General features: G+C 37.9%; 1 protein-coding gene across 1 annotated transcript in view; it reads left to right on the top strand.

Moving 5' to 3' along the window:
• CSNK2A1 (casein kinase 2 alpha 1) overlaps positions 1–15,214 on the top strand; it is a 46,763-nt gene that overhangs the window by 16,246 nt on the left and 15,303 nt on the right. The window contains exons 2-3 of the mRNA XM_019755194.2: positions 11,410–11,618; positions 13,555–13,666. Coding sequence (XP_019610753.1) covers positions 11,518–11,618; positions 13,555–13,666 — 213 coding nt within the window. The 5' untranslated portion in view covers positions 11,410–11,517. The remainder of the gene's footprint in view (positions 1–11,409; positions 11,619–13,554; positions 13,667–15,214) is intronic.

The following is a 15,214-nucleotide window of genomic DNA, read 5'->3' as shown; positions in this document are numbered from 1 at the left end:
TTGAAGTTCATGATTTTGGATATGGATGTCCAAATTTTCCAAAACCATTTAAAGAAAAGATTATCCTTTCCTCATTAAACCGTCTTTGTATCTTTGTCAAAAATCAATTAGGCATATTTGTGTGGGTCTATTTCTGTACTCTCCATTCTGTTTCATTGATCTGTTATCCCTTTGCCAATATCACATTATTTTAATAACTGTAGCTTTGTAATAAGTCTTAAAATTGGATAGTGTGATTCCTCCAGCTTTATTTTTCTTTTTCAAAATTGTGGTTATTCTGGTTCAGTTGCGTTTCTTTTTTCCAGTCTGGCAGTCTTTGTCTTTTATCTAGATAATTTCATTTATATTTAGTATAATTAGCCATATTTCTGTTTTAACTTTCTGTCTTATGTTGAGTTTTTTTTCTTATCTTTTCCTACTATTCTTTTGGATTCTTCTTATTCCATTTCTCTTCCCCCCCCCTTTCCTTTCTGGTTTGGAAATACATGGTAATTTTGTTCATGGTATTATGATGGTAAGTAAATACCATCATAGATGTTATAACTTGGAGCCCAAACATATCAAAGTCTAGTATTAATCAGTAGTCAATGTTTATTTGAACTTTTCTATAAATTTTCCCGTTTTGCTCCTTATTTTCTCATTTAAACCTACCCAATGGGATTATTCTTTATCTTCTTTCTTTAGAGGTATTTACTGGATACAGAATTCTAATGTGGCAGAGTTTTTTCCTCAGCACACTGCAGATATTAAACTGTCTTGGTTTCATTTGTTGCTATTGGAAAAGCAATTGTTCTCATATTTCTATGAATGTAATCTGTCTTCTCTTTTTGCTTTTCAGATTTCTCTTTGTCTTTGGTTTTTTGTTATTGTATGCTTAGTTGTAGATTTCTTTTTATTGTTTGTTATTTGTTGGCTTCTGGAATGTGATTGTGTCTGATTGCTTCTGGGAAATTCTCGACTGTTAAAACTAATGTTGCCTTTGCCCTGTCCTGTTTTCTTCTTCTCTTCTACCAGTTAAAAATATGTCAAACTTTTCACAGTATTATTCCTCTCTTATTTTTACATAGCTTTGACTTTTCTGCTACATTGTGGATAATTTCTAGCCTATTTTTCAGTTTATTAGTTTTCAGCTTTGTTGAGTCTATTGTTAAATCAATCCATTTCAAGTTTTTTGTTTCTGAAAGTTCTATTTTGTTCTTTAACTTTTTGAAATCTGTTACTTTTAAAAATATCCTGTTCCCTGTTGATATTCTGAAATTTATAAGCATATTTGTTTCATAGTTTAAATCTGGTAAGATCAGAAGTGTCTGTGGGTCTTTCCTGTTGTCTGTCTTTCTGCCAGTTTTTAATCTTGGAGTCTTTTCCTTCAGTGCTTCATTATCTTTGACTACAAGCTGGATGTTGTATTTGAAAAGTTACTTGTAGGAATTGTTTGAGCCCCACACATACATAGCAGGGTACTTTTCTCCTGAGAGCTTACTTACTCATGTCAGGTATCTGGACATTACTGGTCCAGGGACCACTTTAAAACAAGCTCCAGATCTGATATTCCCCCCAAAGGGCTGTAATTCTTCCCTGGATCTTCACTCCCCATTCTCTCTCACCCTAAGGTTATCACTCTCTGAACTCGCATCTTTTTATGGAGAAGTTCTCCTTTTAGACTCTTCACCTTGTGAGGGCCCTAGGCTTTGGTTTCTGTTAGAATAAATTCTTATTTTCAGGGATCAACAAAGACCCTTTGGGCTTCCTTCCTTGTTTGCTTGCTTCTCTGGGTTCTCATTTTTTCTTCACTTTTGGCTATAATTGCTTATCTGTTTTATTTCAGAATGAGAGACAGAAAAGGGGAGAAGGTGTGTGTGTGTGTGTTCCATTTTTTTAGTTGTTCACAATGGGAAGGTTGACCCAAATAAATTAGCCCACCATTGCTGAAAACAGGAAAATTATTTGCAAAAATCTTGTTTTTTTACTTTGAAAACTGAAAAGCTGTAATCACACATTCAAGGATCATCTACACCCCCAAGTTACTTGTCCTTTTTAGACATTCTGCTCTGTGACCTCTGCAGTAAAGCTGATTTGTATGTGGAGTGGAGAAAGGAAGAGAATGAGATCTGAATTGCAATGATTGTGAATTAATGATTTTTTTTTTGAAGACACACACAGTAACAGCCGAGTAAAGTGCACTAGTATTCCCCAAATCAGATATAAAAGGGTTGGTGATCTGATGTGCTTCTCGTAGGGGATAAAAGGTGTGTCAGCCTTTGGTAATTTCAGGGTCAAAATTACAGGTCTTTAAAATTCTTCACTTGCTTCAAGTATTGTGCTTTATAATTTCTTGTTTTCGTGTTCATGTGAGTAATTCCTGCGCATTCTTCAAAACTAAGCTTAGATGTTATTTTTTCCCTGACAGCTTTCCCCCAAATATTGAGGTACTCCATAAATATTTGCTGAATGAATGACAATAGGTTGGTGGGTAACCTGCATTCCCTTTGATGCCTGCAGAGCACCCTATGTAATTCTTTCAGGCACTGATCACTTGAGATTGTAATGGTCTGTTTTCTTTGTCAGAGGGGAGAGATACTTTCTCTTTATTCTCCAGGGCCTTGGTAAAGAATCCCTTCTTGGCAACAGGCACACATTTCCTGGTACATAGTAAATGTTCAGTAAATGCTTACTGAGTGAACATTCTTCTCCTGATTTAAAAAGAGGAGAGAATAATCATTATGTTGTTTTGTACACCTGAAACTAATTTTTAAAAAAGGAGAATATTGGAAATTAAGGCCAATATGGACATTTGAAACAAGTTTTACAGAGTATTAACAACTTTTTTGTGTTCACATGGCCTTCTAAGCAGTGCCATGTTTGAAAGGGGAAAAGGCAAGATTTTGTGACTCAGTTTGTCTGCTTCTACAAGGCAGGAACATATACCCAGTTTTTCCCCCTGAGTTCCACAAATCCTGTTCTCTCCTACCAGTTTATGCTGATTGCTAGGAAGAAGAGGTCGTTCTCTCCAGCAATGTTAAAAGTGTTGTTTTCCTCATATAACTGCTTTTCCTCTCTCAACAGGCAGTCCTCAGTTATGCAGAGAGTATAATATAAACACGTTCCTCATTCTTTTTTTTCTTTTTTTTAAGATTTTATTGGGGAAGGGGCACAGGACTTTATTGGGGAACAGTGTGTACTTCGAGTGCTTTTCCAAGTCAAGTTGTTGTCCTTTCAATCTTACTTGTGGAGGGCGCAGCTGAGCTCCAGGTCTAGTTGCTGTTGTTAGTTGCAGGGGTGCAGCCCACCATCCTTTGTGGGAGTCGAATTGGCAACCTTGTGGTTGAGAGCACAGGCTCCAACCAACTGAGCCATCTGGCCACCCGGGAGCTCAGCGGCAGCTCATTGACTTCATTCTAGTTGCAGAGGGCACAGCTCACTGGCCCATGTAGGAATCGAACCGGTAGCCCTGTTGCCCAGAGCTCGTGCTCTAACCAACTGAGCCACCTGTCCGCACTTCCTCATTCTTTGCTACAGAAATCTTTGTCCTGTCTGGATGGTTATGAGATCTTATTCATTCACTATAGTTGATCTATGGTTGCCAGGAGGTTTTGTTTTTTTAAGATAAAGACCCAAATAAACATTAGGGTTACAAGAACTAATAAAACTGTAATACAGTTTGAAAATGGACTTAGCTTTTCAAAGTTCTGAAATAATCTTTTACAGTTCTAATACTAGAAAATTCATTCTCTAAAAATACATTAGCGCAAATGACTAATCAGACTTGTGCAGTTTTCTGGTGTTAGACCATTTCCTAAACCTCTAATTTTCTTTTTAGTTGCCAGATTGAAAAACACAAATCACATGGAATAGAAGAGATTAGAGGGACTGAAGAGGGCAAGAGTTGTTTTTATTGAAATTAATTAGTTCTGTTACATTCCATTTTATGTCAGTAAACTCTGATTGTGGCAGTGCGTAATTTAAAAGCCTTACTGTTTAATGGAGTTTTCATTTCCTTGCATTTCATAAAGAACAGATCAAGCAGAGCCATGTAATTGGCTTTGGTTATAGGTGTGGTCTAGTTTTAGTAGGACAAATTTTTTTGACAAGATAATTTTTCATAGTTGATTGGTTTCTGTTGGTTAAACATTGAACAAACAAAATGTAGCCATGTCTTCAGGGTCAATCTGAGGGCTTTTAAGATAGAAGTAGTGATCTGAAATGGTTAGCTACTAAAGTTAACACCTCCTTTATGCAGTTACACAGGAACAGTAAGGATTAAGGAAATGGAAATTATTAGGAAAGGTAATACTTTTTCTGTAAGTCAGAGTTTCAGGTGTACTTGTATGATGAGCAGTGGGAAGGAGAATTGACCTTGCTGGATATATCGCTCTTAAGCACTTTTCCAAACTTTCAAATAAGCTGTTACAAAAATTGCTAAAGTAAAGTTTCTCCAGTATTCTCTTAATATTAATTGTTGTGGGGAGACTAGTCTTCACTGTGGCCCTGTTATTTAATAGAAAAACTGTAATAATGGGAGGGAGAGAGAGCAAAGGGAACAATTACTCAAGAATCCTTGACGTGGTCTTCCAGTTCCCCTAGCTGTGTACCCGATGACCAGAAGTGTTTAGGGCACCCTACGTTTTGGAAGCAACTTCATTTTCTTTTCATTTTTTAAAAAAATAAACCACCATTGATTGATCAACAAGTGAAATTTACTGTGCGTCCTACAAAATGCAAAGCCTTGAGCTGTGTACTATGAAGTAAAAAGATAAATCAGACGAGATCTTGACTCGGGGAGCTAAGAGTCTAATAGGGAAATTAAGATTTGAAGACTACTGCATACGAGGTGCAGAAAGTGTTAAGTTCTATAGGAATGAAAAGACTTGAACCTTGAAGGTCAGCCAACTTGACTTGGAATCCCAACTCCATGTCTGCTGGAGATTCTCGGTCAAGCTACTGAGCTTTACTTAGGCTGTTTTCTTAATCTGTAGATTAGGGAAGGAAATGCCTGCCTCATAGAATTGCTGGGAGGGTTAGATATTTAAAGCTGAGAAGCTCTTTCAGCTCGACTTGTGATATGTAATTGCTTATTTGGTATCTTTTTTAATGTCTAAAAGCTATTTTAACCTCATGTCCAAAACCTGACTTGCGAGCTCTCTTCCAGAATGTTTTCTATTTCCGTGAATGGCATCAACAGTCTATCTAGCCAGAAATTTAAAACTCAACCTCCCGCTCCTTACCCCATTATCTAATCCACCCAGAGCTATTTATTTTCCACCATAAAGTTTGTTCCACATAGTAGTCCACTCACCTCCATTGCGACCACCATAGGTCAAGCTTTCATCATCTCTCACAACGGCCTCCTGTCTCTCCTTAGCTCTATTCTCTCTACCTGTCCCATGCCCCGCCAAAGCAGACTTTTCAAAATTACATGTTGGGTCACTTTTCTGTTTAAAACTCTTCGATGAATTTCCAGTATCCTTAGTCTACAGATAAATTCTTAAAGGCATATTTGTCTCACCTTTGTTCTGCCTTGCTTGTTATTGTATTCCCAAGGCCTAGCATAGTAGTACTTTTCATACTATAGGCTCATATATTTAAGGGATGAAAAAGGAAGGAATGTATGAAAGAACCAAACCAATAATTGAGAAATTTAGGCTGTCCCTCCCTGTATTTCCTTCCTGTTGGGCTGCATGTGAATATACTTGCATATTTTCAGAGGTGCAAGTGAAATACTGTTTCTGAATAAAATGTTTATCTTTGATGACATCTTTTTCCTGTCTTCATGACCCCTCTTTATTCCCATCCCATCACCCTCCCTCAACTCTCTTTGCACCCTTTTATTGATCTGAAGTTGCTGAGCTACGGTTCAAGAACCCATTTTCTTCTCCCCATACAGTTAATGAAGGCCAGCCATTTCAAATGTGTGTGATTGACTCTCTTACTATAAGCTGATTATTTGGTATGCATGAGCGTTGCGTGAAGCACCCTTTTGGGGTGCTGCAAAATACTTGTCCTCCCAGTGGAGAATCACGTCCACCAGTTCATAAATTAGGTTCCAGCTGATGAGACACAAAGCTGCAAGGGTCAAACAAGTACTTGAGTTTCAGTGGTGAAGTCTTGCTCTGCTCTTCACAGAGAATGCCAAGGCCTTTAGAGAGCAGAGGAAGACTGGATGGTAAGCATGTGATAGATACTCATATGGGCTAGGAAATGGGAGTTGGGAGGTATTTCCCACGTGAGTCAGTTTAAAGGAGAAGTGAGGTCTCATTTTGTAATGTCATGTCTACCTATGAGTTGCCCTCAGAGGCTGGGAAGTATTTTAAAGAAAACTGAGGATGAAGACTATGTAGTCTTTTAAAGATAGATTTCTGTTTATTAGTTTTCATTAAGGAACATGGCATAGTAATAATTTAATAATAATTTACATGTGTTTGGTGTTTCTGAGCCCTTTCTGCAAGATACTCTCACTTAATCTTCTCTTCAGTCTGCAAGTGCAGTTAGGCAGGTTTCATAAGTGAACCAAAGCTGGAAGAAGCCCAACAGAGGTCCACTTAGGGATTTGAAACCAGGACTCCACTGCTTGTTTCATCACCCTATTGCATCTGATCCCAGTTACTAAATTTGTGTTGATTTACAAACTTCTTAAGCTGATAGGGGAAGGACTTTGAGATCCACAGGTAAAGGTTATCTTCTAATAAGGTTTAAAATAGCAACCAAAAGAATAAAATGCCCATAAAGGAATATCGGAGACCGAAGAAAAAGATAGTTTTTATCAGATAAGAAGCTAAGAATTTAGAAGTTGAGTATCATTAAAAGTCACAAATACTTAGGGACAATATTTCTACTGGTTTCAGCTGTTGTCATACTGTTTTGGCTGTTTGTGTACACACACACACACACACACACCCATACACCCATACACCCATATCCATCTTCTCAGTGTCTTGGTGTTGTCAATGTAGACATAATAGCCCCCCAGAAGGGAGCAGTCCTACAGCATAAATGACCTTGTTTCTTTGGAAAGAACAAAAGTTACCATCAGTGTCTACTTTCTGGTTTTTTGCTTGTATGTGTTTTACACTTAACTGATATTAGGTAAAGGTAAATTAGGTTACTGTCACCCTGGTTGTTTTATAAAACCAAGGAATGAATATTTGGAAATAATTTCTAAGACTGTTTTCGTTCACTTTTAATAAGCATTTGAAATTTGAATAGTTTTATTGTTTTCGGGCTATTTAAATTTATACTCACGCGACCCCAGAGTTGAACACAGGCAAGTTACAGGGGTTTATGAATGAGAGATTTCATGAGTAGATAATATGAGGTATGATCAAACAATACAGTGAATGTTTAAATTTAAAAAAATTTATTACAGTAAAAGACACATTGCCATTAATCCCTCTCAAAATACTCACCCGTGTTTCAAACACACTTATCTCATCGTTCTTGCCACTTTCTGAAGCAGTTCTGGAAGTCCTCTTTCATGAGTGTCTTTAGTTGCAGTCGTGGCTGCCTCAATGTCCTGAATCATTTTGACTTTGCGGAAGAGCTAGAAGTCGCCCGGTGCCAGATCTGGTGAATAAAATGGATGAGGACACACCGTAATGTTTTCATTGACAAACTGCCATACAAGAAGCGATGTGTGACATGGAGGGTTGTCATGATGGAGGATGATTTACAGCACACTTTAACACTTTAAAATACACCTTCTCTCGGGGTGGCCGGTTAGCTCAGTTGGTTAGAGCGTGGTGCTAATAACACCAAGGTTGCCGGTTCAATCCCCGCATGGGCCACTGTGAGCCGTGCCTTCCTTTAAAAAAACAAAAAATCTACTTAATAAAATAAAACACACCTTCTCTTAACCATAGCTCACACCTGACTGCCCCAAACAAGTTGAAACTTGTCACCCTGTTATTAAGGTTCCAAACACCGCTTCCCGTATTGAAGATCCCTGCTTTTCTGTTGGATGGCGCTCAGCAGCAGCATTTACCGTATTTGTTGGTCACAACAGAAAGGCTATGTTTTACAGGGGTATCACTTCTCGTGTGGCAATTTCTGTCAAATAAAATCATTACTGTGTGTCCTCATCCACCTTATTCACCGGATCTGGCACTGGGCGACTTCTGGCTCCTCCCCAAAGTCAAAATGACCATGAAAGGTAAACGTTTTGAATTGATTCAGGGACGTTGAGCAGCCACAACAGCGCAACTAAAGACACTCACGAAAGAGGACTTCCAGAATTGCTTCAGAAAGTGGCAAGAACGATGGGATAAGTGTGTTTGAAGCGAGGGAGGGTATTTTGAGAGGGATTAATGGCAATGTGTCTTTTACTGTGATAGATTTTTTTAAATTGAAACATTCACTGTATTTTTTGGTCATACCTCGTACGTGGATCTTTTGATCTCATGTGTTGTGGGGGAGTATCACTGATTGTGTTTGTCATACTTTCAAGTACAGCATTAATCCCCAACCCAGTCTCTCGCTCTCTGAACGCTTCAAGCCACTGAAACCATGGGCATAAGAAGACATCTCTTCTGGCTTCTCTTCTTTGGGTGTGGTAGCTAAACTCCATCTTCAGTACAACAGTGGAAAGACATGGGGTTGTTGTAAACAGGTCTCTTAGAGCTCTCACGTAGGCACAGTTCTAAACAGTTTACATTCACTAACTAACTGAATCCTCATCACAAACCTGTGAGGTAAATACAGTTATCCCCATTTTATAGTCTGGTTGCATGTCAGCTCTTCCACCTGTGTGTCCTTTGGCAAGTTCCTTAACCTTTCTTTACTTCAGTTTCCTCATCTGTAAAATGGGGGAAATGATAACTTTTCTCACAACTTATGTGGTGAGGAGTAAATGAAACCCATTTAAAGCGCATAGTGAATGTGCATATCTTGCTGGCACACAGTGAGTGAGCACTTGTAGATGTTAGCTGTTGTTACCTAACTAGTTTATGACTGTATGTATGACAAACGAGACCACTATCACAGCAGTCAGTATTAAGTAGCTATGTGATTGTGGGTACATTTTCCGGTTTTCTTATACCCATTTTTTAAAACCTTTTATTTGGAAGTAACTTCAAATATGCATGAACAAAAATAAAAATAATACAGATAAAGACACTAAACAAAAGATAAACAAAAGACAAAATAAATTGGACTTCCATCAAAATTAACTTTTGTGCATCAAAGGACACCAACTGAATGAAAAGGCAGCCTACCCAATGGGAGAAAATATTTGCAAATTGTATATCAAGGAGTTAATAACCAAAATATATAAAGAACTACAACTCGACAATTAAAAAAAACAAAAAACAAAAAATGGGCAAAAATCTTGAATCTCTCCAAAGAAGGTATATAAATGGCCAATAAGCACATTAAAAAGATGGTTAGCATCATTAAGTATTAGGGAAATGCAAATCAAAACCACAGTGAGATACCACTTTACACCTATTAGGATGGCTACTATAAAAAAATAAATGCTGGCAGGTGTGGAGAAATTGGAAACCTTGTGCATGGCTGATAGGAATACAAATGATGCAACCACTGTGGAAAAGAGTGGTGGTTCCTCAAAAAATTAAACAGAATTACTATATGATCAAGCGATTTCACTTTGGGTACATACCTAAATGAATCAAAAGCAGGAACTCCAAAAGGTATTTGTACACCAGTGTTCATAGCAGCACTGTTTACAATAGCCTAAAGGTGGAAAGAACCCAAGTGTATATTGAGGAATGAATGAATAACCAAAATGTGGTCTCTACATAAAATGGAAATATTCAGCCTTAAAAAGGAACTTATGGCATATGGTACAGTACGGATGTACCATGCTAAATGAAATAAGCCAAACACGAGAGGACAAATATCCTATGATTCCACTTAAATGAAGTACCTAGAGCAGTCACACTCCTGCAGACAAAAAAATAGGGTGGTGGTCATAAGGTGCTGGGAGGAGGAGGGAATTGGTGTTTAATAGGAGTAGTGTTTCAGTTTGGGATAATGAATAATCCTAGAAATAGAGGGTGTGGTGTGGTGATGGTTGCACAGAAGTGAATGTACTTAATGCAGCTGAACTGTACACTTAAACGTAGTTAAATTGGTGAGTTTTATGTATTTTTTATCACTATTTTTAAAAATATATGTTTCAACAACAAAAAAAATAGTACGAAAAACATCTGTATCCCCTTTAGCCAGATTTACCTGTTGTAGTATTTTATTTACCCCATTTGCTTTATCGTGTGTGAGTGTGCTGTTAAGTATACCTAATCTATCATCTAAATTCCAGTTTTATCATTTGATCTTGATAGTACTGTTTTTTAATAACATTTCCCCGCTCCAGTACAGGATACAGTCTAGGATAGGACATTGTGTTTAGTTGTCATGTCTTTTTAGCCTTCCTTTGTCTTTTATAATATTGACATTTTTGAAGAGCACAGTACCACCCTCACCCCCACCCCTCAATAGAATTGTCCTCATTTTCTGTTTGTCCAGTGTTTCCTTTTATTTAGATTGGGGTACACAGTCTTGGCCAGAAAACTGCATAGGTGATGATGTGTTCTCCTCAGGTTATTGCATCTGGAGACTTAATACATTTTTAAAGGCATTGTAACAGGAATCAACAAATGCTATAGGAAAAGGAAACTTAGTTTACCAATTTGGTAGAAAGCATATTTCTAAAATTTCACCCGTTTTCTCTCAAATTTTGCATTAGTTCAGCCAATATGTATTACTGGTTTCTGCCAGTTTTTTTAAGCTTGCTACTGTATTAAATCAAGAGGAAATTACTGATTTCAGTTTTTAAATTTAGTGAAATCAAGTGTGGCTTTCAAATGGTGACCAAGGGTTTGCTCATTATTACATAAGATTCCCCAAATGATTTGGATCAATATAAAATGACATTGAACTTCGATGTATGAGAATGAGTCTTTATTCCCCCTTCGTGGTTTTATCAAGTATTAGTCAGACTGACGGTTTATACTCTTGGCTTTGCCACAATTCCAGAGCCTTTTAGCACACCTATTTGAGCTGTAGAAAGTTGCTGAAAGGAAAGTACTGTTCTTGCCAATATTTTTTGTAGAATGTGTAGGTGCTAGTAGTGCTGATGGGTCTACCCTCAATGCCATTTTTCCCTTCCAGGCTGTCTTATAAATTTTAGACGAGGTAACAAACTACTTTGAAGAATAGGATTAGGGCTAATACATGTTTGAGTTTCTTGGGGTTGTGTCTTGGGGTGGTTTTGTTTTGTTTTGTTTTTTCCCCCATATGACGGGAAACACTGTGGTTGGCACAGTTGGGATATATTCATTGATTTAACAGGTAGGAGAGCCAGAGGTATATTTGAGGCTATTGTTGTAACTTGATTTTATTTTCTTCCCATATGCTTTAAAAAAAATAATTCCTTGGCCTTTGTGAATTTTGTTTCTGCAGTTTGAAGAACACAGGTCTGAAACAAGGTCTTACCCCCCAGCCGCCTCTGAACACAGTAACTGCAGATCTCCAAACAGCAAGTCCAGCTTTGTCGCCAACCTGTCTGACATGTCGGGACCCGTGCCAAGCAGGGCCAGAGTTTACACAGATGTTAATACGCACAGACCCCGAGAGTACTGGGATTATGAGTCACATGTGGTGGAATGGGGGTAATTGTTTCCTTTTACTTCATTATACTCACCCAAAGGGCTGACTCTTGTGGATTTGTTGAGTAATTTATGTCAGGAAACCTCCCTGACTGTGCATTTATGAACCTCAAGATCGGAGTCTGATTTGTGTTTTCTTCTGCAGTGAAGAACCAAGGTATTGCTTTGGCAAATTAACAGTTTTGATGGGCTTGTCATTTAAGAATCATTTCGGTCTCTTCTTCCCTCTGATTTATATATATATATGCAAAGCTGGTAACAAGGAGTAACCTATCAGCTTGCCTCAGCTAAGGGCTTTGCAGTTAGGTGAGAATTAATACTTGAGAGACTTTGAAAACACCAAACTCTAACATAAAGTATTTTTGAAGTCAGAGAATTTTGCCCCATGATGATGATAAAGGATAAAACAGTTCTTCAGAAAGGTGTATGCTTTCTATTGAGAAACAAAATCAAACCCTTAAACATTTGCCATTATCACGAGACTCAGCATGTGTAAAATGTAATTCAGCCCAAAGTCTATCTAGAACAGTTGCAGTCTGCCTGAACAGCTGCGTTGGCCCTCTTAATTCTCTGTGCAGTCTCATTTGGATGTTTGTATTTCTTGTCCCAACGTGGTATATATTTATCAGGTCATACTTTTTGTGATAAAAGCATTTTGACATTCAGATGCAAAAGAAAGCAATTTGAAAACTCAAAGCAGCTCCCGTATGCTGCATTTTATATGTGATGTCCATCGCTTACAGGTGTATAAATACAGCCTCCCAAAATTGTCGTGATTAGTCATGATTGGGCCGTAATTCTTACCAGTAAGTATGTTGCCTCTGCACAGAGGCACCATGTACTTCAAAGATACCGTCAAGAACCAGTGGCACAATACCAATAAATGTTATCATTATTAATAATCTAACAATTCCCCTTATGTCACAGGTTTTGGATTCTAGGAATACCTGTTTTACTACAGAAATTTCAACCATTCTATTCAAATTGAGTGCTTTGCACTTAGTTCTGCTTAAATGTCACTAAACAGCCCTTTTGAGATTTTGGCATGGTGCTGTTTGGTTGCTTGCATTTGTTTTCTATGCCCTCCCATGGGAGGAGAACTCAGCCAGAACTAAGAGCTTCCTTCCTCTAGACCTGCCATGATTATTACGTTGTTTGTCCTTAGTACTTTTTGCGTTCCTCTTCATTCACTTTTCTTTTTAGCTGCTTGTGGAGAATGAATGACTTATTTGTTACATGTTGGATTCTCAGTGTCTCCAGCAGGAGTAAATAGAATTTAGGCCTTATTAAAAGGACCATGTTTGTCATTTAGAGCAAAGTCCTGTAAGTTGTAAGCAGAGGCAGAGAGAAAATGTTGGCATTTCCCTTATTTTTATCTCTGATGTCGCTTAGTGGTCATGAAATATGGGTAAAAGTAGAGGAAAGGATGCCCAACTATGGCTCATGCTGTAGTGTGATTTGCAAACGTATTACATGGACTGTCTTCAGAGCTTGACTTGGGGAGCAAGTGGGAGGTCAAACCTGTATGTTTGAAAACCACTTATGTGCAAAGAAGCCCATTGAAAATCCGCTGCTCCCCAGGTGTGGTTGAATTGAAATATTCTTCTAGCATGTATTCACTTATTGCTAGGTACCAACAACACTGGGCCAGGCACTAGGGGACAGGAATATATAAAAATTATTCTCCCGGGAAAGCTGTCTGTTGTTGGAGACAAGCATACATAACAAACCCTAATGCAAGTCAGCTATGTGTAACATGGCAGTAGAGGTGTAAACAATTCAGGATTTGAAAGAAGAATTGAAAGGCTTACATTTTTCTAATTCTAGGATTTGGAACAGACACACATTTTTAGCTGTCCCAATTAAAAAGAAACCAGTTTGGAATTCTTTAAAATAACTTACTTTTAACCATTGTGACTTTGACTCTTTTTGTTCACAGAAATCAAGATGACTACCAGCTGGTTCGAAAATTAGGCCGGGGTAAATACAGTGAAGTATTTGAAGCCATCAACATTACAAATAATGAAAAAGTTGTTGTTAAAATTCTCAAGGTGAGTACAAGAATAGAGATGATAATTTCAGAGGTATAATATTTGGAATTTAGATTTGTTTTAAGTAATAGTAACGCTTTCTTTAAAGTATCATTTGAAAAGGTTTTTTGGAGGGCTTTAACACCTTTATTTTATTATATCTTCTGAAATCAGTAGAGGTCTTCATTTGACAGATCAGGAAACTAAAGCAAGAGGAGTGATTTGACTCAAGTCATACAACTAGATTGTGGCAGAGGAAGGGAGTAAAAAAGTTCAGTCTTCTCTCTCCTAGGCCTAATGCTGATGGGATTGCCTAATACTGATGTTCTCGATTTTTAGCTCTATTCCATGCTTTTATGCTCAATAAGTTGTTACCTGTACTGTGTAACGATGAGCAGTGACAAACGCAGGCCTTTACAGGGCAGGCAAGTGACACGCAGCTGGCCTGGTGTACGTGCCAGTGCTGAGAGATGAGTGGGGACTGCCGCATATGCTCCAGCACCAGCTGCTTATCGCCTGCAGTGGTGCAAGTCAAGTGGTGCTTGATACTTTTTTGTAAAAACAAGCCAGAAATGTATATTTGTATATCAGTTGCCCTGATTTCTAAATGTTGGCTCAAGAGTTTTTTAAAACACTGTACAGATCCTAACTCAGTGGGTCAAAGTGTGTCCTGGGAATGTACGTATTTAAAAAAATCCAGGTTAAAATCCAGATTGTTAATCATCAAAATTTAGTCGCCACCAGTCTTGTTAATGAAGAAATGATAATATGTTTAAAACGGTTTCTGAGAATTATATGCGCATGTCAGTAATCTGAGGTGACTGACACACTAGGAGAGACCTGCGTGGTCCGGTATAGCAGGCATGGGTCACATGTGGCTATTGAGCATTTGAAATGTGGCTGGTCCAAATTGAAATATGCTGTAAGGATAAAATATACTAGATTTCAAAGGCTTAGTACCAAAAAAGTGTATTAAATTGCTCATTAGTAATTCTTTATATTGATTTCCACGTTAAAATAAGATTTTGAATATATTTTGTTAAATATTTTTTTAACATGGGTACCTGAACATTTAAAATATATATGTGGCTTGCATTGGACCAGCATTTTGGACCAGCACTGTTGTTTTAGACTATATAGAAGGGAGGCTTTGTGGAGGGGGTCCAGTTGGACCAAAGCCCTCAGAAAAATGAAAAGGGTTCTGTACCACAAATGATGGGTGAGGACAAAGGAATATGAAAGATATACTCAAGTGGCTCAGCAGAGTGGTCTTTTTACAATAGAGGGAAGGGTTTATTTATAGGAATGTTGATCATAAGTCTAGACAGATAGTGTGTGTTATGTCCAAGCCATATTGTGAGATCTTTTCATATATTTCATTTGATTCTTACAACAACCTTACGAGATTGGTACTCTTGTTGATCATTTTACCTGTAATGAAAGGCTTAGAGAGGTTATGTCACTTTCCCACAGGCACGCAGCTAGCAGGTAATGAAAGTAGGATTTGTACTAGGCAATCTCGACTCCAGACCCACATTTAGCCCACAGGGTTATGCTGCGTAAACATGG

This window comes from Rhinolophus sinicus, linkage group LG13, assembly GCF_036562045.2.
Source record: "Rhinolophus sinicus isolate RSC01 linkage group LG13, ASM3656204v1, whole genome shotgun sequence".
In the NCBI taxonomy this organism is placed as follows: Eukaryota; Metazoa; Chordata; class Mammalia; order Chiroptera; family Rhinolophidae; genus Rhinolophus; species Rhinolophus sinicus.
This window is presented reverse-complemented; position numbering and strand designations above follow the sequence as displayed.